This window comes from Chiloscyllium plagiosum, unplaced genomic scaffold (genome assembly GCF_037043375.1).
Source record: "Chiloscyllium plagiosum isolate Xiang-an unplaced genomic scaffold, Cpla_swu_hap1 HiC_scaffold_4, whole genome shotgun sequence".
NCBI lineage: Eukaryota > Metazoa > Chordata > Chondrichthyes > Orectolobiformes > Hemiscylliidae > Chiloscyllium > Chiloscyllium plagiosum.
The window spans coordinates 124,372,150-124,398,678 of NW_028270142.1; the positions used below are offsets into that span (position 1 = coordinate 124,372,150).

General features: G+C 39.5%; 1 protein-coding gene across 10 annotated transcripts in view; it reads right to left on the reverse strand.

Annotated features, from left to right (window-relative positions):
- adgrb1a (adhesion G protein-coupled receptor B1a) overlaps positions 1–26,529 on the reverse strand; it is a 568,355-nt gene that overhangs the window by 309,559 nt on the left and 232,267 nt on the right. For 8 of the 10 annotated variants that reach the window (XM_043687847.2, XM_043687845.2, XM_043687842.2 and 5 more), the window contains 4 exons: positions 26,317–26,481; positions 14,875–15,039; positions 8,402–8,566; positions 5,265–5,429 (listed from right to left, as the gene is read on the reverse strand). In XM_043687847.2, coding sequence (XP_043543782.1) covers positions 5,265–5,429; positions 8,402–8,566; positions 14,875–15,039; positions 26,317–26,481 — 660 coding nt within the window. The remainder of the gene's footprint in view (positions 1–5,264; positions 5,430–8,401; positions 8,567–14,874; positions 15,040–26,316; positions 26,482–26,529) is intronic. The other 2 variants (XM_043687848.2, XM_043687849.2) reach the window with 1 other exon arrangement.

Sequence of the window (26,529 nt, forward strand, 5' to 3'; positions counted from 1 at the left end):
GTGATGGAATATTCCTGGCTGGCTCAGTGCAGCTTTTGTTATCACCCAGGATAAAGCAACTCACTTGATTAGCACCACATCCACAAACATTCACTTCATCCACCACTGATGTTCATTCACAGCAGCATGCACAATCTACAAGATGCACTGCAGGTATTCACCAAGGCTCATTTGACAGTACCTTCCAAATTCAAGATCACTGCCATCTCAAAAGACAATGACAGCAGTTGGATGAGAACACCACCATCTACATGTTCCCTTTCAAGCCACTTACCATCCTGAATTAGATAGATACTGCTGTTTTATTTTAAGTGTTACAGTGTTAAAATCCTGGAACTCCCTCCCTTATGGTATTGTGTGTCTATCTCAAGCAAATGGTCTGCAGCGGTTAGAGAAGGTGGCTCACCACCACTTCTCAAGAACAACTGGAGGTAGGGAATAAATGCTGGCCCAGCCAGAGACATCCACATACCATTGTGGGTGGCACAGTAGCACAGTGGTTAGGACTGCTGCCTCACAGCACCAGAGACCCGGGTTCAATCCCCGCCTCAGGGGACTGTGTGGAGTTTGCACATTCTCCCTGTGTCTGCATGGGTTTTGTCCGGGTGCTCTGGTTTCCTCCCACAATCCAAAAAAAAATGTGCAGGTTAGGTGAATTGGCCATGTTAAATTGCTTGTAGTGTTAGGTGAAGGGGTAAATGTAGGGGAATGGGTCTGGGTGGGTTGCGCTTCGGCGGGTCGGGTCTTGTTGGGTCGAAGGGCCTATTTCCACACTGTAAGTAATCTAATCTAATCTAATCAAGGAATAAAAGAGAAAACCTAACTACAATAGTTCAAAAAATCCATGACATGAGTGCGCTAGTGGATGGACAATATGTGTGTTGGCCTTATCCCAATAATGAATTCATAAAAACTGAATTGTCTGTTCAAATATAACTTGGGATGATAATTTATTCTTCCTATTGAGGAGAATTTTAACTGTGCAGGGTCTGATATGCTTTCACTGTGGATGTCAGTTCACTAAAAAGGACAGAGAGCTGTGTCCAAATTCAAACACGCTTGTGAAATTTAGGGAAAAAAGTGACACTGATTAGATTACTTACAGTGTGGAAACAGGCCCTTCGGCCCAACAAGTCCACACCGACCCGCCGAAGCGCAACCCACCCAGACCCATTCCCCTACACCTAACACTACGGGCAATTTAACTTGGCCAATTCACCTAACCTGCACATTTTTGGACTGTGGGAGGAAACCGGAGCACCCAGAGGAAATCCACGCAGACACGGGGAGAACGTGCAAACTCCACACAGAGAGTCACCTGAGGCGGGAATTGAACCCGGGTCTCTGGCGCTGTGAGGCAGCAGTACTAACCACTGTGCCACCGTGCTGCCCACTTGGAAACATTGTGTGGAAACATTGAAGAGAATAAGAGGGTGTTCCACTGTATTTAAATGTTGTGACAGTATATTTTATTCTTTTACCTTTGACCTTCAGTACTAAACTTGTTACAAAATGAATGTTGTCTTTACTGTCCTTTCTGCGCTGCAGAGCTATTAGGCAGCTTGTGAGATGTTCAAAGGAATTTCAAAGCCTTATTTTTCACTTCTAACCATGTACAAATTGGTTTTATTAATGTAAAAACATAATCCTTCCTACCGTGACCTTGAAGTTTGCTTTTTTTTATTGTAATTATCTTTGTCACCTCTTTATGTGGTTCTCTTTAAAGAGAAACCTTGACAACCATTTTGAAACAGTAGCCATGGAAACACTATCCATTGGTTGCTAAGTAGTTGAGCACACAGTTAATTTAGGTGTAGTCCTCAGCAATTTAATAATTGTGTCTCACAGCAGCAACTGTCAGCAATTGCTTATAATAACATGATGAGTTAAACATCAGAGTCCCTTGAATGTGTTAGTACCTTGTGCCCCATTCATAGCTATCTATTATTCATACATAGTCATTTAGCTTCTTGCTTCTTTCTAACTCTGTCTCATTACACAAAGTTTTCTAAATGAAAGAGGTTTATGGCAAACTACTCCCTTCTCCTGACCATGATTATTTTTAAGACAACCGCTAAGAATTAAACCTATGGATGGAATAGAATCATAAAATCAAAAAATCCCTACAGTGTAGATCGAGGTCATTTGGCCATCAAGTCTGCATTGATCCTCTGAACAGCATCCCACCCAGATCCATTTCCCTACCCTATCCCTGTAACCCTGCAATTACCATAATTAATCCAACAAGCTCGCACATCTCTGAACACTATGGGCAATTTAGCATGGTCAATGCATCCAACCTATACATCCACGGTCTGTGGGAGTAAACTGGAGCACCCAGCCAAAACCCACACAGACATGGGAGAATGTGCAAACTCCCCACAGACAGTCGCCTGAGGCTGGAATCGAACCCAAGTCCTTGGTGCTGTGAGGCAGTAGTAATCTTCTGCTGTTGGGCTGGTAGTGAGCTTGGGGATGAGTCAGGCATTGAATTAGATGGGATGTTGGCCTACTCGAACCTTACCATCTTCCTGTGTCTGCCCGAAATAACCTAAGACACTGAATGAACTTAATTGGTTAGGGTTCGGTGAGCTGATGGGTTATGTCCTATATTATATGACGCTATGATGGAAGTACGGTTGACAACAGTAATTGAATGTATTCCTGGATGTTTCATTACATGACATCCCCTCCTCTCCTGCCGAATGGTGCAACCATCAGTTGGCTAGTGCATCTATCCTTGTTACTTCCTACACTAATTGGAAAACAAAAAGAACCATTATGCAATTGGATGGTGCTTAAGTGTTAACCTGCCAGCTTTTCTTTCTGATTTTCAACATTTTCACATCTGATGCAGAGAAATGTTCCAAGAAAATGACAAACAGAATGTATTTCTTTATGTCCTGGTGATTTTTCTCCAGCAATGCCCACAGCAGTGGCCTAACAGTTGATTGTTAGTTCCTAGAGACCAGGTTTATCACACAAGGGAGGCAAGCGTACAGGGGAAGCCCATGGTCTGAGCATGACCAAGCGAACCCTTTAATTGTCCAATAAGTGATCACTCAAGGCCTCATTCTGCCCCCTGCTGGGAGGAAATCAGCTTCAGGTGGACCTTTTGGGGTGTACTGTGCACAGCAGCTGATACCATGAAGCCAGGTTGTCATCCCTGGCCGGGGGGGGGTGGTTTGGGGGGTCTTGATGAAAGGCACTCCATCGAGGAGGGTCAGTCACATGACATTGCTAACAATGCTCATGATCCACTTTACCTGCCACTCCTTGCAGAACCAACACCTGCACATATCCCTCCCAATGCATGTGCACATGCATGCGCATATGAAAGCATTTTGATTTCAAAATGTGCTTTATTCATAAAAATACCTTTCTGTACATACATAGTAACTAAAGCAGCTCTGTTGTGTGCAGTAACATATGGTGAAACAAACAAACATCGGAGTTTGACTCTACCTAACAAAATAATTAAGGCATTTTCTTTCACTTATGCAAGACTCTACTGTATTTCCACATATTTGACGCATTGGGAGAGTCCAATAACTGAACAGACCCCTATTTGACTTCAATAGAAAGATCTTGGATGGTGGTCTTTCTCCACTGCGCCATGGTAGCAGCTGCGCAAGATTTAATGCATCCCTCAGCACATAGTTCTGGGCGAGAGCGTGCGTGGACGAACACGTGCACACACAAACACTATACCTGTGGCTTGGGTCTCTCTTTGATCCTGTGACTGTGGTAGGTATTCTTTCTCCATTAGGCCTGACCTCAACCTCTGGTGCTGCTGTGCACAAGGTCTTCCTGCTGCTTATTGGTCAGTGTGATTCCTGCCTGTGGGGTCTTAATTCATGGGAAAACGTCTACTGGCCTGGGCATTGCCTGATCAATTTGTGGTTTGTTGGCCCTTCCCATAAGGAGACAAAAAGAGTCTTTTGCTGGTCCTCCAGATTACTGGTGGCACCACAGCAAGATTCCACAAATAGAAATATAGGATATTTATGACACTGGAAGCCATTCAGTCCATCTCCTCACAGCAGCCACCCAAAATGAATCTTTCTGCAGTCCTATAAATCATAACTCAAATCCCTCCTCTGCCTCAATTAATTATCCACTCTATGTAATGGCCTTTTTTCATTTTGATGGGGGAGAAAGTGGAGTAATATTTATGTCGCTGGACTAATGATCCAGAGGCCAGACTACCTGTGCTTTTAACATGTGTTCAAATCCTACCATAGCAGCTATTGGAATTTATGTTGAGTTAATTAATCGTTCTAGTCCATGAACCTAACTTAAATTAGCATAAAAACCCATCTGTTTCATTACTGCTCTTTGGGGAAGGAAATCTTTACCTGGTCTGACTGATAACTGAATCCAGACCCAAGCCAATGTGCTTCACTCTGAATTGCTTTCTGAAATGCAAGGTGGTCAGTTCAAGTGACAATTAAATATGGGTAACAAATGTTTGCCTTGCTGAGTGATGCTCACATGCAATGAAAGAATAAATTCTAAAAAAAATTAAAATTCCCTTAAGCATTTCGAACTCAAACAACTAACTCTGCATTCTGTGCCATGAAATTAAAATTGAATTTGCAGCAGAGGTTCAGGACCTTTCAATAAGGTTTATTTGTGCTCCACATGAGCCTCCTCCCATGCAGTTGACATGCCCTTCTTCCTTACGTACATATCTGGTTTTGCTTTGAATGTATCTATGCAATTCCTCTCAATACTCTTCAGATTCCCACTATTCTGAGTACAGAGGGTTTTTCTGATTTTTTAAATTAAATTTGTTAGAGGCTCTTCTCCAGCTATGACCCCTAGCTATTAATTTTTTTGAAAGAATATTCTCTATCTTTACACTGTTGAACACATTCAGAATTGTAAAATAAAAATTAAGAAGATGTCTATCAGGTCATGTTTCAGTTTCCTCATTTTCAGAAAAATACAGCTTAGTCTCTTCAATTTCTCCTGATATCTCATTCTTGCTAAATCTCTTTTTGTCTTTCAACTCTTCAATTGCTGTTTTAAATAGTTCCATGTCTCAATTTTCTCAAAACCATATAATTACTCATTTTCATGGTTATGCTTGTAAATGCACATTGCAGATCCTCAGTGGGTCATCGTTTGTGGAATAGAAACTATGACCAACAACTTCCTCAGTCGATAAATACAGAAAGTTATGACACAAAAGCTTTTCCCAAATGCATCACACTCATTTAAGTTTAGATTAGAATACATCCACAGCCCCAAATCTTTACCTGGGCACTTTTTGTCATTGCACAATCTGTACTCCTCCTGAGGTCCATCACATTGCAGTCCTCCAAAAAATGGCCCAGAGCAGACCCTCACTCGAAGCTGTGTCCCACCATCACAGCTTTTGGTGCATGGTTCCCAGTTGTTCCATTTTTGCCATTTCCCATCCACTGTAAAACAAAAAGTCAAAGTTGCTAATGGATCTCAATTTGAAGAGAGCATGATGTCTGGAGTTCCAGTAGTCTCCACTTTGGAGATATCCCACATGCAGCATCGACTTACTCTATCCTACAGTTAGACAGTTTTATTATATTTTATGCTTGTATTTAAAAAAAATCATTGACAAATGAGAACATGAGTGCTCACTTCACAAAGTGATACCTAGTGGTTGGAGCTTTAGGCAATTCTGAAAAGAAAATGTGACATGCATTTTTAAGTGATGGGGGCAAAAGTATATCTTTAAAGAAACAAAAGCTTTAGGGTGGCATAGTGGCTCAGTGGTTAGCACCACTGCCTCACAGCACCAGGGATCCGAGTTTGATTCCAACCTCAAGCGACTGTCTTTGTGGAGTTTGCACATTCTTTCTGTGTCTGCTTGGGTTTCGTCCGGGTGCTCCAGTTTCCTCCCACAATCCAAAGATATGCAGGTCAGGTGAATTAGCCATGCTAAATTCCCCATAGTGATCACGATGTGTAGGTTAGGTGCATTAGTCGAGGGTAAATGTATCTGGGTGGGTTATTCATCAGAGGGTCCAGTGTGGGCTTGTTGGGCTGAATGGCCTGTTTCCACACTGTAGGGATTCTAAGAGTAGCAATGCGGGCAAACTCAACACAAAGTACTTCAGGAAGACTTGTAAGGCTTTTACTATTTTGTTGATTCAAAGTTTACCTCCTGTTAGCATTATTTTACATGTGGAAAGAGTAAAATAGAGGATTGGTGCTCTTCAGCGGGCCTTGTCATATTTGGTGAACATAATGTAGAGGGATTCAGGTTCACAATGCTTTGAAATTTGTGTCACAGGTAGACAGGGTAGTTAAGAAGGCATTAACCATGCTTGCCTTCATTGCTGAGACCTTTGAGTAAAGGAGTTGGAATATTATATTGAAGTTGTACAGGATGTTGATGAAGCCTTTTCTGGAGCACCGCATGCAGTTCCAGTCGCGCTGCTCTAGGAAGGATATTATTAAATTGGAGACAGTTCAGAAAAAAATTGCCAGGATGTTGCTGGGAATGGAGGGTTTGAGTTATAAAAATAGGTTAGATAAGCTATGACTTTTTTCACTGGAGCTTAGGAGACTGAGCTTATTGAGGTTTATGAAATCATGAAGGGCATAGATAAGGTGAATAGCAAGGGTCTTTTCCCTAGGGTGGGGGAGTTCAAAACTAAGAGGCATAATTTTAAGGTGAGAGGAGGAAGTTTTAAAAAAGGACATGATTGGCAATTTTTTTACAGAGTGTTTCATGTGCAAAATGAACTGTCAGTGACAGTAAAGATGTAGGTATAGTTACAACATTTAAAAGACATTTGAATAAGTAGATGAATAGGAAATATTGGGAGGAATATGGGTCAAATGCAAGCAAGTCAGACTAGTTTAACTTAGGAACATGATCGGTATGGACTAATTGAATGGAAAAGTTTGTTTCCAAGCTGTATGACTCTGTCACTCTATGATTCTAGACAGAGTGGCAGTTTGCAACTCATCTGACCAAATGGCCCATGTTGGAATTGTGTATGGCATTGGACCAACACTTGGGTGTCAACAGTGTAGTGTTGAAAAGGGTGAAGTCTCAGCTGAAAACACCTTACAACTAATCCAATTTCACTATTTACAAAAGATGAAATTGACTGTCAGATTTGTCATCATATTTCTTCAACATAAATGTCAGTCCTGCTCTCAGTATGCTAAAACAGAGTACTCCAAATCAGAAAATTCTACCTTACCAATCAAGGGAGACAATCATATTATAACAGCACATATTGCAAGTTGCTCAATTCAGTTTTTCTGACAATAAACTATTGGCTGGAACAATCCTGCCAAAGCAGGGATCATTTCACAAGTCACCAGTTGCTATGCAACATTACCAGCTCCATATTATTAACCTCATCATAATTGACAAGACTCTGGTCACTTACATAATCAGTGTGTTTTAAGACTCTGATTCAGTATATCAGTGAGCCATGCTTTGGCAGTATCTAGAAAAATATAGCAACATCAAGCTGTAACTTGAAAAGGGGATATGCACTGGTTCAGTGATCAACATGTTTTTTGAGATTTGCTATTGCAGAACATATGGACAAAAATGAGGCAAGTGCCTGTTCAGACAATGGATCCCAAAAATCTGCAGAACAGCATTATGCTGAGAAGCTTAGGCTCAGAAATTAGGCTTCCACATTCCAGTTTGGTTGGTGAGATTCCATTGAGGGTTGTTAGTATTGTGACATCCATTACTCCCCAACACTTATATGGAAGGACTCCTGCTGGGAGTGGAAAATTCCCAAGTTTATTTGGAAGTTTATTTGGTTTCAGCTTTTATTACATTTAAGCTGCCCCGAAAACAAATAACTGCCTTTCTGGTTTCAAATATCAGCCTTTCTGGTTCCTGGACTGCAGTCCACCAACCCCCCACCCCAATGTGTAAAAGGAAAATGGTTATTTAAACAGAAAATGTTTAAAAAGATCCACCTATCAAAATGTGTTCATGGCCCAGGAAACCTTGAAGAAGAGGTTGTTTTCCAGGACTACATTATTTGTCACTTACCAGTATAGTAGTGGCCAAAATGTGCCAATACTAGAAAGGATACCTCCCAAACATTCTGAAAATTGAGAACCTCTCTGCGCAGCCCTTGGTGCTGTGACAGACTCAGTGGTGGAACCTCCTTGTGGATGTATGCCAGATCTTCCACAAAGAAAGTTAGCGCCTTGGACTTGTGGGAGCTGAATACTTTTCCAGTCATATTAAGACCATAGTTTTTAACTTAATAAGAGAATCTGAAGATTTGAATTTGGGTTCACAGCGAATTCAAGAATAAAATATTGAAGCTCTTCCCTGTCAGCTTTTCCCTCTCCCTTTATAAAATGGTATCGCTGAATAATTCACTAACAAAAAGCACAGGACACAATCTGAATGAATGAACCTTACCTGGGCACTGTCTTGGAAAGCATGGCCTGTTTTCAGACCAGAAACCCTGGCATTCAGCTCCACCAAAGGAAGGCCCATTGCATTCCCTTGTCCGTTGTTGTGTCCCATTTGAGCAAGTGGCAGAACACTGACTCCAGCTAGACCAATCATTCCAGTTCCCATCCACTTGTTGGAAAGAAAACAAACAACTATAAATTAAAACACCGCATTTTCAAGGTTATGATGGGAATTAGCAAAGATATCTGTGGCAAGTTGATTGCAATGCTGAGTAATTTAATTATCAAAATGCATATAAATGAATATAAAACAAAAATTGCTGAAACTTATTATTCTGAAGGTTATCTGATGATATAATTTAATAGAGAAGATCAATAAAGTACACAATATAGGAGAGGTGAAGAAATATTTTTATTTTCTTTCTCATGAGAAACTGGGCTGAGAAGGCAGGGAGGGAGACTCATTTTTGGGTTGAATTTTAATGGAGTTGGGAAGAGCAGACAAGCCTTTAAAAATGGGGGCAGGAGCTGAATGTGAAAGTACCACTCCCATTTCAAAAAGATCCAGTATTTGTTGGTAGAACAAAGGGAATAGGACATACAGCACACAGGTGGGAGAGCGATTTGAACTCAATGTTGAATTGTAAGTACCCTTAAATGGTGATATACAATCCTTATAACTGTCATGATTTGAAGTTTTTTATTTAATTTCCACTCTTTCATTTAGAAAGAAACAGGCTGTCACTGTCAGTGAGAAATACACTCTGCTGGAATTATTCAATTGATACACATAGGTTTCATGAAAACTATCCTTTCATACTATTTTAACAGAGCTCTTTGTAATATGTGACAGCATTGGAGAGGGTACAGAGGAGATTTCCCAGGATGTTGCCTGGGCTGGAGATTTCAGTTGTGAAGAGAGATTGGATAGACTGGAATTATTTTCCCTGGAGCAAACGAGAGCGAGAGGAGACATGATTGAGATGTATAAGATTATGAGGGACATAGACAGGGTATTCAGGAATAAACCTTTCTCCTAGGTGGAACAATCAATGATCAGGATGCATAGATTTAAAGTAAGAGGCCGGTGGTTTAGATGGGGTGTGACGAAACATTTTATTCACCCAGAGGGTGGTAGGAATCTGAAACTCACTGCCTGTAAGGGTGAGAGTGGCAAAAAGCATCATAATATTTAAGAAGTATTGAGATGTGCACTTGTGAGGCTAAGGCATTCAAGGCTCTGTGCCAAGTGCTGAATAATGGGATTAGAATCATTACGTGCTTGTTTTAGAACAGACCTGATTTGATGATCTGAACAGCCTTTTTCTTTGCTGTAGACCTCTATGAATATAATATTACCCTGAGGGGTAGGATTATGCTATAATAAATGATTGGCTGAGTTTCTAAAGTTTAGCTACTCAATAAGGATTTACAAGTTTACTGTTTACTGACACTTAAAAGGGTTAATTAACTTGTTAGCTATCTTTGATGTGGTGTATGAAGAGAAGCATGCTTTTTTTTATAAGACAGTAATACGTCAGGACATTTAAAAGCTTGGAGTATCACAGGAGTGACAGCCATATTAAATGATGAGAAGTTCATTTGCCTTTCATCTCCACTTGGCCAGTGAGGTTTCCTAAATTGGTTACTGGATGATAATGTTCAAGGGAAATATTCTACCAAGCTGGGTCTAGTGAGTTGTGAAATTCCCCAACTCAATCTATTTCTCTTGGGATAAAATCCATCCCAACTGTCATCAAAGGGACTTGTTCATTGGTCCTAATTGTTTCTTTCCTGTTCTCAAAGTCTGGCAAGATTTTATTTTGTTATTGTGTCTTTCTTCTAATTATAGTTAGTTGTGAATATAGCAGTATAGTCCAAATCATATGTCTGTACCACTTTGATCAAACATTTTGGCACCCATTCTAATCTTCGGCTCTGAGACAATTTTTATTTGATTGCACTATTGAAATATCTTAAGGTCTTTTACTATATTGAAGAGATTAATTAACTGTAACTGGTTAACTTTCACAATTTTGTATGACAATAAAACAATTTACTTCACAGGTGAAGCTGTCCTCACCTGGAATGCATTTTCATGGTGGAAATAAAGGAATAGAAATCCACAGCACCAAAAAAGGCTTTTGGCCCATTATGTCCATGCCAGTCAAAACAACCATCTAAATCTTTTAATTCCATTGTCCAGCACTTGGCTCATACCTTGTATGCTTTAGAAATCAAGAGTGAAAACCCCAAACATTTACTTCCATTAAAAAAAGCCAATTACGCTGTTCTGTTATCACTTTTGGCAAAATCATCTAACCTGAGTACAGTCCAGGGATAAATATAGGAATTATGAGCTGGAGTAGTCAATTTAGGTCCTCAAACCTGCTACACCACTTGTTATGATCATGGCTGATCTCATCTTGGCCTCAACTCTACTTTCCTACCTGCTCCCCACAACCTTTGAACTCATTATTAATTAAAAACCAGCAAATCTTCTCCTTAAATTTACTCAATGTCCTGTGTTTGTTACCAATGCAGCACTGCGCTAGTTATATGTGTTTCCGGTTGACAAGACATAACTAGTGAGGTCACACAAGGCTCGGTCCTCAAACCCAAATTTTGCTAGTTTATATTTACTCATTTAAGATTTTATCATCTGAATCAGATATCCATTTTAATGAATCAGAAGCAAAATATCTGGCCTGTGCAATTAGATTTATCATGTTCAATAAGCTATTTAAGAATCAATACATTTAATTGCCTGTTTGATACAACAGAATTTGAGGGAATGTTTTGACAACAAAGAGAGGATGGGGAAGGAATGTGCTGTAAAGAGGCAATCTTAGAGTAAAGAGCGTGGATGCCATGGATAAGGCTATCAATTATGGAGTGAATAGAGGGACATTGTACCAGAAATCAGAGCCATCGAGAGTGTCATAAATATAAAGGAGGAGGTTCTGCAGGACAGTTCTTATCAAAGGATGACCATCTTAGAGAGTTTAGATGCAATGTAGCTATCACTGAATAGAACTTGATGGCTGAATCAAATGATTGGGAAAGTGGGAGATCCTACCTAGCTGAACCGGAGTAGAGGACTTCAGACCTCCATATGGTGTTCCAGTTTTGGGAGTCTTGCAGTTATTGTGGTATCACATACGTAAATACCTTTTCATTTCAATTATCATTTGCTTGTTGACTTACATTTAGCTTGCACTGGTTCTAATTCATGTTAGAATTAAGCTTAAAAAATGAAATATTGGGAATTTCTTAGGTAACTTGGTAAAAATATTTTGATTTATGGTTCTCCCCCGCCCTCCCCATTGGTTCATAACAACATTAAAGTCCAGTACAAAGACATAGAGACTGATTGGGAAATGTACATGTGTACTTCAGAGGTTCAAGTCTTAATTGCAAGAAACAGTCTTGATGTGACTTGAAACAAGTTGCAAAAATAATGATTGTAGCAAAGCATGTGGGGTTGAACATAAAATTCGGAGCTCAGGTGAATGGAATCTTTAAAGAATTTGCACAGCAGCAGGGACTTAGGAAAGAACAGAATAGTTTGTTAATAATAAAACACAACAGGCCATAACTGGAAATGCAATAGAACTAATAAAAGATTGACTTAGAAAAAGGGGAGGAAAGTGGAAATCAAAATGGTGCATTGATTTCCAATTAGGTGAAGTTAAGTTAACAAGGAATTGTCACAGGTCTCGACAGTCAGACAGATTTTTTAATCACTCAGGTGATCAAGTGTGCATTGGAAAAGAAGGAAAGTGGAGTTGAGGATTGTCAGATCAGCCATTATTTCATTGAATAGCAGAGCTGACTTGATGAGCCAAATGGCCCACTCTGATCTTCTGACTGAGAGTCAAAGCTGATTCAGAGAATTTCTCCTTTGGACGTAAATTTAGAGAAGAGGGAGTGAAATGTCTTTTAAGCAAACTGCCACAAAACTGCACTCCTACAAAGTGTTTACGTATGGACAGCTTTGTGTATAATCCTCTCTTTCAGCAATGCATTTGACAATGAGAAAATAAAGATTGCCAAATTCAATACTTAGTTAGTGACCTAAAGGCAGAAATGTAGAAAATTGAGAATGCAAACTGACCAGACATATGTAGAATTTGTCAGGGTAAAGGAAATGCCAGTTGGTGGATGGTGTAGATCCATGAAAGTGGAGCAGAACTTAGATAAACTTAGAAAGATGATGTTGGTGCAGGAAATCAAGAATACTGTCTCTTTGGTAATAAAGTCTTGCATAATATGGGGATCCTCAGTAATGGCATATGAACATGAATCAAGTGACAAGATGTTTACCAACAGGTCCTAATTTTGAACCTTGCAAATAAATTGGAATGAGAGCAAATTCAATATTGATGTTGAGAAGAAACTGATGCTCAAAATAGTGGAGAAGATAAACATCTAGTCCTCTCAGGTTAGTAAATGTGAAGGTTCATGTTTCATTTAAATGGACCAATGTGCTAATTCTTTAGGGTTAGTCTAGGATTAGTGTACTGATTATAATGAGGGCCAGGTGGATCACATTGAGTATGAGATCCTTAATTGGGGCTGTTAACCTGGGCCAATTAAGGAGCCCTGGCTGACAGATATGACAGGAGACTCAGAGTGTCTCCTCACACTGGGGACTTGCTCTGAGCTGGCCGGTCAGAGTCCATATACTATGGACTTGCAAATAATGGGTGACTTGGTGATGAGATATCAACCCCCGTGCAGTTATTTCAGTTAGGACGGCTGTTTTGACCAGCACAGATGTGTTGGGTTGAAGGGCCTTTTTCTATGCTATATGTTGCTGTGACTCAATGACTCATAAGAAGGTTGAATGCTGGAGTTTAAAGAATAATAAAGGAAACTGTTGCATTTTCCCAGTTATGGAGCATTCCCAGTAGTGTTTATGACAAGCATGGGCTCTCCCATAAACTCACTGAGAGAATGAATCAGAGGATAGAAAGCTATAGAGATTTTGGTTGAGGGTAAAGTATCCCCATGTTCATCGAGTGAGGTAAACAATTAACAGTTGTTGTTTGAGATAGGATCAGCATTGTAGCCAATGTTGCTAGATTGTAAGAATTCTTCCAAAGTATTGCTGAAGGTACTGAAAAATAAAAGATAATGATTTACATCATTCATGGGAATTGTTTGCCAGTTCCCTTGTGTATGGTTAATATAAAATGTGGCTTAGCTACTTTGTTCTGTTATTGTGGGCATTATTCTTAATACACTTGCTGAAGCGTTGATTTCTTGTTAAGAGACAAATTGGCTGGGTATAAATTAGTGGGATCTCCAGTAATTTCAGAAAGGTCAGCACAGGCTGTTGAGACTGAAGTTTTACAGGGATAATTTTACCATAATATTGTCAGATTGTGATGTCTGACTGTTGTCAAATTAATTCCAGGTCATCAAGCTAGGCAAGAAGCAGATTAAATTGTTGTAGAGGGTGATTTACAGGTTTCATGAGCTGAAATCATGGACGTAGAGGAGATGTTGGCGAGTGTTTAGTGATCTGCACCAGTTAACTTCTTAATGTCGACCCTCAACCAAAGAGCTTGCCTCACACAGATGTTCTGGGCAAATAGCCATAAAGTTCTTTGAATGTGATCACATCATAAGTGAAGACCATCTCACAGGCTAGCTGAGGATTGGTTTATAGTCCTTCAGATTACCCATCTGAAGTTTACCTACAAGATCTCAATTATAGGACATGTGTGTATTCGGAAGTCTTGGGCTAAAATACCAGATTTTTATCGGCCAAAGTTGCATTAGGTTATGGTTAGTCTTTGTAAGACATTTGTCAAATGGTTAGGAAGCCCAGCTTTTGAGCAAATCAATTCTAGAACTGAGATGACGAAGCTTTTCTTCACTCAGAATGTGGAAAGCTCTGGCACTGCACTCAGTGCCATATGTCTTTATTTTTTATTTGTTTGTGAGATGTAGGCATTTTTGACTGGTCAGCATTTATTGTCCATCCCTAGTTGCCCTTGAGAAGATGGTGGTGAGTTACCTCATTAACTGCCGCAGCACACATTGTCTCGAGAAAGTGATGGTTTTTTTTGGCTTTTAGCAAGATGTTTGGTGTTATCTTGACTATTTAATGGCAATTTACCTTTTCATTTGACATACATTTTCCTGTTAACTTGTGTCTAATAACTGTTAAAGTGCTAGTTACAAGAAGTGAAATTGCCATTTTGGGGTTGTTTGGTAAATTTACTTTGGTTCAAGGTTTCTGCACATGGATTGTAACAATATCTAAGGAGGTAATTTTAATCTAACTAACTGAAAACCCATAGGATTGAACTGAAAACCAGATTTACACACAACCCAATATTGCATTTCAATGGAGAATAAAATCAGGTGAAGTAAAAAAAAACTCTGTTGTTTTCATAACTGATGGATTAAAATTAATCTTGAATGCTGCCTCTGAATTAATTGTAAATGTAATAAACAGCATACCGGGACAAAGTGCAATGTTGCAGAACTTGGTTTGCTTCTCAGGTCCTTCACAGGGATTCCCTCCAAATTGAGGTTGGATGCAGGAACGGGTACGATCTCGGTGACCCCTTCCACATGTGGAGGAGCACAAGCTCCATGGCGACCATTCCTCCCAGACACCATGGACTGAAAACAGAACAACAAGGTCTTGATCTCAGTTTATGATTAGGTTTATGTGTGAAAATTTGGGGTGCTGAAAAAGGCAATTAGTATAAATTAGATGGTCTTGGCGTGCCATAAACTGTCTGTACAGCAACTCTGCTTCAATCATCACTCCATTCTGCTCAAAAATGTATGCTGTCTTAATAGACAAAATTTGCTCTCCCACACCAGGAAATAATAATTTTTGAAATAACATGGATAGATATCCATATGGTACCATGCATGTGTCTATCATTTGCAACAAAGAATGTATGTGCATCTAAACCATACAAAGCATAAAGATTATAGATTTGAACCATGTATTGGTTAAGTTAGCTGGTGGAGTGGAGTTATGGCTACTAAAATTGACCTTTGGATTTCTGAAAAAGATAGGGGAAATGCTTGCCGGTGGTTCAATTTCTGATTTCCATTCAGTGATTGATGTGGACATGTCTAGGTTAAAGGTCCCAATCAATGATCACTGAGCCTCACAAATAGATGGAGAAGGAAAGAACTGTTAATTTATGTGCAATATTTCACAACCATACAACATATTTCATTCTAACAACAGAGGAATTAGTTTTGAAATGTAATAACTCATATAATGTCAATAAATAGCTTATGTGCAACAAAACTGCCAAAAAAAGCAATGAGTTTTTGGTCATGTTGATTCAAGAACAAAAGAAACTTGGGATACTTCATGTTCATCTAATTTAGTTTAATTCCTCATCCAAAAGGCAAGCCACTTATAGTGTACTATTTCTTCAATATTGCACAAACCTGTCAATATAGTTTATGCAGTGAAGTCTTGAAGTGAGATATGAATCCACAACCTCTGACTTGGAGGCAAGATTGCTATTATTGAACCAAGGCTAATACATTTTGGTAATGATCATATTGTTCGGGGTGCAGATCATAGCCATGGAAGTATACGTCATTAAGATATTATCATTTGAGGACAAGATGAAGGACATTGAAAATAAAAGCTTTAAGCTATTGTGAAAACAGAATAGTAGATTGGTTTGAGTGAATTACTATATACCTTATCCAATTGCTATGCTCATATTTATCAATAATAAATTACCTTAACTTCAATGACCAATATTTGGTAACCATTTGTCACTTGGAGCCATCAAAAGTCTTACAGTAGTGAATAGATTTGAATTAGATGTGCTGAGAAACAAAAATGTTGATACTGCACCAGATTTGGTTAGTTCCTACCTAAATTTATAAACAAACATACACATCAATCTTTATTCAGAAGATAAGTGCATGTGAGGCTTTAATTCAGAAGGTAGGCCGCAAAAAGAGAACCAATTGCAAAAATACTGTCTTGAGGATCTGACTTACTTTAATGTAGGATAAGTCTTTGGAAGCACATCAGTTGCAGCATGTCATATTTTAAACGGTGCTGCCTATCAAGAAGGCACAATCATCACCTAGACCAACTATGATTATCTGAATCTGGCAAAATGCTACCAAATAAATATGTACACCTAACTGGCAATCAAAATAGGGACTCTCAGATTTCAAGCCTGCAAGGAGCCATTTGCTGCAAGGCCACCAGTGCTGCATCGAACATATAACAGTCAGTGATATTGTGCCCTGGCCTTATAAATGCCTCCAAATTCTCCCCCAGAATTTTACAACAATAATTTTAAAGTGTGCCCTGGAGTGGCAAACCAGACAACCCTTCCTTGCAACCACCCCAGACAGACAACTTCTACTTGATCAGTCCTTGACAAGGTGTCAGATGATGGATGCTCTGAACTGAACCCCCTCCCACTCCCTCCTGCAGAATTTGTTTTATTTCTGAACTCTGTTTATTGTCACCTTTTCTTTCATTTTGGCACTTCTTCCTCCTCTCTCTCATCAGTCAACTGCTAATTTCTCAGAATGCCTTTTGAGCATTTTCAAAGCTCAAATATAATAACGGCACTTACCTTTTTAAGGGTACAATTCCTCATAAATGTCATTTTCATTTCACAGTTTGCTGGTCACTCCTATTATTCTAATACCATACAAAGGTCTGAGCTGGGCACAGAGTTGTCAAAAATAATGGCATTGAGTTGACGATAGATGATTAGATTACACTGCAGGTGAACTGCTCACTTGTGGTTAAACGCGCCTGCATGAAAAATTGATCCTAGTCACTTTGTACTGAAATACAAAATGTGGATAAACCTTCTTTGTTCCAATTAGTGCATTTGAGAAGCATGAGTAACAAGCTGTTCCACTGTTCATTCTTTAACTCTACAGGACTTGGTTAAACAAAACATTGGCACATCCTAGGAATTCAATTTTGTTTAAATCTAATGGGTTCAATCCAGCCCAACTTTGCTTGTTTAGGCTTTCTTTTGTGTAAAACAGACTGTGCTGTGTACGAGAAACCAAGACTAAGCAAATTAGCTCAGAGCTAAGGAAGACCTTTAATAGTGGTGATGACTTGAATGTATGATTCCAGTCTTTTCAATTTGGCTCTCAGTTCAATGGACTTGGGCTCAGCATTTGGGCCATGGCCCAGTGCTGCTTTGTTCAATAGCGACGAATAACAATTTGCTTGTTCTTATTTCATTTTTTATTCTACCACAGGAAATGAGGACTTTATGTTCTGCATCAGAAGACCACAATATGGCAAGGAGCTCCTTTAACAAGTAAAGTCAGGGGAGCCAAGCACAGTGACGTTACTCAACTAAGCTCAAACAAAAGCTGACTGTGCTGCCCGGTCACCTCTTTATTTGCCCTCATTTTCTGCCGAGTTTGTCCTTTAACAATTCAGTGATTTCCTGTGGGATTATTGAAGAACAATGTTTCTTCTGCAGTTCCCATACCAAATATCTGCTGTGTGGCCATGACTGGACTGTTGCCACTGTCACTGTTCTGATATTATCTAATCAAATGTGCCAAACTGGAGCTCAGCGTCTCTTTCCTAACAGTATGCCAATTATGAACCACAGTTCATGATGTCTTGACAAACACCAGATTATGATATAAAGTGTGGTTCTTGGCAACCATTTGAAATTAAGCAGGTAATGAACCTCTCTGACTCAAAGACATGCTTTCCAAGTCTGATGCCTGTTGCAGAGCTTCTATACAGGAAAGAATTATTCTTGTCATTCAGAAGTCATAAGAGACTGAGTGTTTAACTTTGATCATGTTTTATTCTGCTTTCTGATGAATGCTTTATTTAATCAATTATTGTACTTTTGCAGAGTTTTTTTGTGCATACAAAAGAATGTGTAAAACATCTAAAGGCTATTCAGCCTGCCAAGTATATTCTGGTCACAATTAAGTCTCCACACAATCATGAAAGAAGATTTTGTATAAATATATTCTGAAGTCCAAAGTAACCGAATGAGACACCTAGTTATGAACACATTATGAATCAGTGTGGATTTTGGTTGCTGTCCTTGGGAACAATACTCCTTCTTCCAGACGCAACAAGAAAGGAATCATAATAATTATTATCATTGTGCTCATCTCAGACTATACTAATTTCCATAAGCATCAATCTTCTTCCAAAAGAGATAATTGTCTAACTTGCACATTAAACAGGATATCCATGCATGGTGAGCTGGTGTTCTTCTGGAAACAATCATTTTTAGTAATACCCAGTGACAAAAAGAAGCATTCTTTAGTCTGGCAGCAGAATTTCAAAAACAACTGAATCTTTCTTACATATGCACCTACTTCCAAACATAGTTGCTTTGCATAACAATGCAAGAGAAAGTGGATTTTGTCCAATCGATAATCTTCCCTGATATTTGTTTAATTCTTTGCTCATGATTTATCAAACAACTTGTTCATTTCTGTAATTAAGCTGGACAGAAGGATACCACATAGTCCACCTTTGAGGAGCTATCCAATTAGTTCCACTAGCCCACACTATCCCCCAAGGCACTGCAAGGCTTTCCTTTTCAAGGATACATTTAAACCCCTTTTGAAAGTTACCACTGAATTTGAATACAACAACATTTCAACCAGAGAAGTCCAGAATTGTGTAAACTACTGCCTTGTAACGTTCCTCCTCATTCTCTCCTCTGACCCTCTTGTCAGAGAGTCATAGAGATGTACAGTACGGAAATAGACCTTTCAGTCCAACTTGTCCATGCCGACCAAATATCATAACCTAATATAGTCCCATTTGATAGCACTTGGCCCCTATCTCTCTAACTCTTCCTATTCATCTACCTATCCAGATACCTTTTAAACATTGTAATTGTACTAGCCTCCACCACTTTCTCTGGCAGCTCATGCCATACATGCACCACCCTCTGCATGAAAAAGTTGCCCCTTAGTTCCTTTTTAAATTTTTCCCCTCTTACCCTAAGCCAATGTCCTCTGGGTTCTGGACAATTTCATTTGATTTCTGGCCTCTTTATTGAATCTTCCCACCAAAGCAAATTGTTCCTCCTTATTTACTGCTGAAAACCTGTCAGAATTTTGAAAAACTATTCAAGTTCCCCTTAAACTTCTCAGCCCTAAGATAAATCCTAGCTTTTCCAGTTTCTTTAAATAATTAAAGTCTTTCATCCCTATATTGATTGAAATTATGTTATTACAGAACCATAATCAAATGAAGTTACCTCTTTTAATTACATGAAATGTCCTATTTATACTGAAACTTAAACAAAATTACTTTGTGTTATTACTCATTCTTGTGAGTTGGACTTTGCTGGGAAGATCAACCGTTTTAGTCCATTCCATGTTCCCATAGAAAGCAATGGTGCACACACCTCCTGAACAATTGATACTGGCTTGCTCAGCCACTTCACAGGGCAGTTAACGTCAACTGAACACAATATCATTGACAAGCTTCATCTGACTGTCCATACTCAGATTATGCCTTTGTTTCTTCCACACTCTCATAGTTCACACAGTTACTAATTTTCTTGTAAAGCCATGGCCAATCAGAACTACTCACACTGTCAAAGTCGAGAGTGTGCCGTTAGAAAAGCACAGCAGGTCAGGCAGCATCAGAGGAGAAGGAGAATCGACATTTCAGGCATAAACCCTTCATCAGGGCTTTCTCCTGCTCACACTGACAGTCACATATTCACTCCATGAGCAATTAATGAACTGTTCGAATAATTGATAAGTGTAAAATTATTGTAAACTTGCAGTTCACTCACCAATATGTAAAGAACCCACATTATTAGGAAATTTTCATAAATCTAGGTTTATTTTCCAGGGTGAGTACTACCTTGATTTCTGCCCTCTTGTTTATTAAATCTCCCCATCAAAGGAAATTGTTCATCCTTATTTACTGCTGAAAACCTATCAGAATTTTGAAAAACTATTGAGCTTGACTTAACTCCACACCTGACAGTAAATCTAATTTCAGTTCATTTTCTCATTATTCTCAATGTCTAATCTGATCATCTTCAGCTTCACTTTCTTGTCTGAATTTGACAACTTTTAATTACCTTACTAATTTGTTTATATCAGCCTTGAATATCCTTAACAACATAGCCTTGACAGCCCCCTGCGATAAAGAATTCCACAGAGGTTCACTGCCATCAAAACTGCACCACCACCTCCCCCCACCTTCTACCATTGCCATTAAGTCAATGGATCGATCTTTGTTTAATGAAGAGGGCAGGAGAACATGAAAGTCAAGCTTGTGAAACTACTGCACAGTACTTTATTGTGTGCCAAGAAGTGGAAGGAGCATGCAATAGACATGGTTAAGCAGTCACACAGTAAATGGATTAGATCTAAGCTCTGCAATCCTGCCACTTCCAGTCAAGATATTCCACAAACATCCCATCCTCAATGATGTGAGAGACTAGGATATCAGCACTAAAGACATAGCTGAAGCATTTGATCCAATTTACCCAGAAGCGTCAAATGATTGGTCCATCTTGGCCTTCTCCTGAGGTCCCCAGGGTGATGTATGCCAGTCCTCAAGCAATTCAATTCACCACATGATGTCAAGAAATGGCTGAAAACACTGGACACTTCAAAGGTTGTGCACTCCAACAACAGTTGGAGGATACTATTGATGGCCTCCAGAACTAGCCAAATCTTTAGCCAAGCCGTTCTAGCGCAGCAATAACACTGGCATTTACCCAAAAATATGGAAAATTGCTTAGGTGTGTCCTGAGTAGAAAAATCAAATACAACCTTATTAATCAATGCCATATTGGTCTACAATCAATTATCAGCAATTATTACTGGAAAAGGTCATTAATGGTCTTATTAACTGGCACTTGCAAATAACCTGCTAACAGACATTCAGTTTGGGTTTTTCCAAACCATTTGGTTCCTGACCTCATTACAATGCTTGTCCAAACATGGACAAAAGAACTTCAGAAGTGATGTGAGAGTAACTAACATTCGTATCAAGGCACCATTCAACCAAGTATGGCATCAAAGGGCTCTAGCGAAACTACAGTTAATGGGAATCAGGCAGAACACTCACAGCTATTGGAGTGATACCTAGGATAAAGGAAGATGATTGTAATTGTTGAAGGTCAATAAGCTCCAGGACATCTCTGGAGGTCCTCAAGATGGTCTTGTTAGCCCAGCCATTTTAAACTGCTTCATTAATAAGCTTACTATCAAAAGAAGGTCATAGATAGTCAAGTTAGCAGATGTTTGCAAAATTTTCAGCATCATTTGTGATTCCTTCCAGCCTCCTGCCTGTCTACTTCCTCAGATACGAAAGCAGCCTGTGTCTGCACACAAACACTTAGACATATCCTGGCTTGATAAGTAATAAGTAACCTCATTTCTACCTTTTAATTCCCTTATCTGTTTTACCTGAGTCACAAGCATAGGCCAAATGCAATGCTTTAACTTAAAGGGTATGATTGCCTTCTGGAATTACGAGAAAACATACCCTCTCTGTAATTCATCACTGTATTTTTAGCTTGTTTCCAGATCAATGACACTGAGCAAAAGCTCCGCAAGCTACAGGCACCTACTGCAAATATAATTTCCTTCAGTCACACTGGCATCTGTCAGCTCTCAAATACTGCATCTTCAACATATCAACCACCCTGCCATTTTATTAGGTGCTAATTCATCCATTTTTCTTAATTTATAATTAATTACTTTTCCCATTCCTCATATGCACTGTTACTGTTTGCAGGCCTAAGTAACACTTAAAGAACCTTTCACTCACTATATTTTGAAAGATAAATGAGAGAATACTTGTCAATCAATCACTTACAATTGTCCATGTGATATCACATTGATTTCTTCTAGCCCACAGGCTGAAATGCCACTCTCTTCCCTCCACATGGATTCATGGGCTCCTGTATTCTCTTTTTCTCTCTCTCCTGCTCCACTCTTGGTGCTGCTACCTGGGAATTATATCTCTCCACTTTCTCCAAATTCCATATTGCTTTAGCCATGTTATCGTGGATAGATAGAAATGTGGAATTCAGGATACTGACAGATCTTACTGAATAATGGAGCAGACTTGAAGGGGTGAATGGCTTACTTCATCTTGTAATTTGTATGTTCATTTGTTCGTATGTTTTATGGGTTCTCTCTGTTCTTCTCTCTGAATATCATACATTGCATTGGCACTCCCATTCGCTCTCTCTCTGTCTCTCACACTGTCATTCTCTCTCTCTCTCTCTTTCTGCAAAAGCCATGATGTTTTATGAGATATCATACTGTCTCTGAATTCCACATTGCTTCTCGGAAACTCTCTCTCTATCGAAATCTTTAAACTCTATTCTACTTTATGTGCTCTTTTTGTCTGTGGTTCTCTATTTGATCCTCTACAAAATTCCTTTCTCTGCTACTTAATATATGTTTATATATGTGGTGGCCTGGTGGCTCAGTGGTTAGCACTGCTGCCTCAAACCACCAGGGATCTGGGTTTGATTCCAGCCTCAGGCGACTGTCTGTGTGGAGTTTTCACATTCTCCCCTTGTTTGCATGGGTTTCCTCCAGTTTCTTCCCACAGCCAAAGGTGCACAGATTAGGTGGGGAATGCAAAGTTACAGGGATAGGGTAGGGACGTTGGATCTGGGTTGGATGCTCTTCGGATGGTTGGTATTGTTTCGGTGGGCCGAATGGCCTGCCTCCACACTGTAAGGATTCTATGATTCTATACTTATCCAGCAGAGGAATGATGTTTGAGGAAGTTAGGTCAATGCAGGTTGGAGGTTAGAAGACTGAAACGTGATTGTATGGAAACATTCCAGATTTTGGTGTACTTGACAGTGCAGATGGTGCTAGTTTATTTCCTCTCATGGGGAAATCTAAATCTAGAGGGTTCAGCTCTTTCTTTTAAGAAAGCAGTCTCCTATTCAAGACTGAGGTGAAGATAATTTTATTTTCTCAGGTGGTCATCATCCTTTAGAATTCTCACTGTGGCACTCAGTTCACAGAACATTCTTGAGGCTGGATTAGAATAAATTTTGATTGGAAAGGAGACAATGCAGAAAGTGAAGTTCAGCCATGGTCAGCTCAGCCATAATATCAGTGAAAGACATAGCTGGCTTGAGGGACAAGATCACCTCCTCCTATTCCTATCTCCTTTTAACATAGTGGCAAATGATTCTGAATGCATGGCATCTTCTGGGGGTAGAGTCATTGAGATGTACAGCACAGAAACACACCCTTCGGTTCAACTCATCCATGCCGACCAGATATCCTAACCTAATCTAGTCTCATTTGCCAGCACTTGGCCCATATTCCTTAAACCCTTCATATTCATATATCCATTGAGATGTCTGTTAAATGCTGTAATTGTATCAGCCCCGACTACTTCCTCTGGCAGCTCATTCCATATACACACCACCCTCTGTGTGAAAAAATTGTCCCTTAGGTCCCTTTTATATCTTTTCCCTCTCACCCTAAACCTATGCCCTCTAGTTCTGGACTCCCCCACCCCAGGGAAAACATTTTGTCTATTTATACTATCCATGCTCCTCTTGATTCTATAAACCTCTATAAGGTCACCCCTCAGCCTGCAATGCTCCAGGGAAAACAGTCCCAGCCTATTCAGCTCTCCTGATAGCTCAAATCCTCCAACCCTGGCAACATCCTTGTTAATATTTTCTGATCCCTTTCAAGTTTCAGTGCATCCTTTGGATAGGAAGGAGACTAGAATTGAATGCAATATTCCAAAAGTGGCCTTACCAACTATGAGACAACACCACAGAGTGGTAATGCAAGCATCATGTATGCCATTCCCTAAGGAAAAGAAATGATGTAAAACACCTCTTACAATAAAAATATCAATTAAAGAAATCCATCAATATTTAGTGCTCATAACAAGAACGTAAAAGTCATCTACTACTATGGAGAGCCATTTTGGGGTGTTAGAAGGAAACACAACTAGGTTTTTGCAAAAATGTATGCAATCACACATGGACACTTTGGGTAGATTTTGACTGCAAAACTGCAAAGCAGGTGATCACAAACTGACAGCTCAGCTTACATGTCTCAGCAACATTAATTGAAATAAAAAGGTGGGAAAGATAGCAAATTGAATAGTCAAATTCTACTCCTTGGAGTGTAAGCCAAACTCTAGAAATAATGTTAAAAACCAGGGCTTGCACCTCTTGCATCAGGTAATAGTCTTGAAAAGATTAATTTGGAGGCTATATTAAGCTCTACTCAAATCTGATCATGCAGCTTTGAGTGGGGGTAAGAACGAACATTTTTTGATCTTTTGTGCAGATTTAATCCACTGGTCTCCTCACGATTTTGGTGTCAAGGTTTTATCTCAACAATATAACTTGCACTTGATTGCTGTCATGCAAAAAACAAAATCTTGTTAAAGACATGAGTGTCTACTCACTCAGACTCAATTGCTGAAAGTGAACTATGGGCAAATGGTTGATATCTCAAGCTACAAGTGGTTGGTATCACAAAACCAAATGTGATAGCATTATCAAAGGCCCTCCTAAAAAAATTACTTGCTGTACTTCAATATTAACTTGCAGAATATTTTAAAATGTGTTAGACAGAAAGAAAACATGAACCACAGCAGCACAGTGGCTCAGCAGTTAGCACAGCTGCCTCACAGCCCCAGGGTCCCAGGTTTGATTCCAGCCTTGGGTGACTGTGTGGAGTTTGCACATTCTCCCTGTATTGGCTTGGGTTTCCTCTGGGTGCTCCGGTTTCCTCCCACATTCCAAAGATGTGCAGGCCAGCTGAATTGGCCATGCTAACTTGTCCATAGTGTTAGGTGCATTAGTCAGCGGGGGGTGGGTTACTCTTCGGAGGGTCGGTGTGGACTTATTGGGCTGAAGGGCGTTTTCCATACTGTAGGGAATCTAATCACTTCAGAAGTTTCATAAAAGAATGCTCTGTGAATGTTTTTAGTGTTATCAGCAGGCCAGACATTTTGAAACTTTGGAGAAGATTTGTAGATCAGGTTGTAAATTAGCTCACTGAGCTGATAAATTCTTTCTCAGACGTTTCATAACTTTTTGAAACCTTTGAAGGCAATACAACATGCCAATAAGACCATAGTCAGTACTGTCTCACTGCTCATACAAAGCAGAAACCAAGTTTTATTCTTGACAGCTCAATCTATAGTATTAGCTTAGTGGAAAATCAGTGGACTTATTTTTCCTATCCGACGCCTACAGCACACATTTTGCCAAATTGATTACAATTATGGCTTTTGTGATTATTTCTATCATGTCATCTGGATTAAAAAGCAATTATCTTTCCAGGTAAGTACAGAGAGAAGTAAAGAAGTTATTTCCAAATGTTAAGTGATTTCACATTAGAGAAAAATAAGCCTTACACAATGAAAGCATCAGATGAGGAATGATAACTGTGCTGAATAAATTGAAGTCGGGGAATTCGTCAGAGCAGCATACTTCTGGAGCCAAAATTAAAGTCAGAAAGAGAAGATGAAGGTACTCTTTCCCTTATATCTGCTAAGAGTCTGAAGCAAAGTATGTCTGCCATGCTTTAACCCTGCATCAACAGTAGAAGTCTACAACACACTTGTAAATGATAGAACATAAACCACGAATCTTTCTTCACTTGTCTAGAAGATCTAAAGGTCCAGGCAATGGTATTGTCACATCAGTGCCTTTGGTATTGACTTTGAGTTTAGTGTCAGATCAGTTGCAAACGACATCAGCATTGCATCAGACCAATGTCATTCTTGACTTTGGAATTTTGATGCTATCAATCGCCATTTCCCAGCACTGTCAAGGTCAAATACCTTGATAAGTTACAAACATAGACTAAAATTAGGAAGGTCAGAGGCTGGGATAAATAAGTGAAGGCAATGCACAGCAACAACAAGTGTTTCCATTAGTTCAAGCAAACCTGGACACACTGCTGAATTGTTGCATAGTCTCATTTCTCGCAGAGGTCCACTACACGAGGTGCCATATGGAGATGATACACAGGATCTCATCCGGGTCTGTGTACCCTGCCCACAAGTCGAAGAACAGACAGTCCAGGGGGACCATTCCTCTGCTGCAGGGTCGCCTGAAAAAGAAGATTCATTTGATTGTTACTCAGTTACAGCTGTGCTGC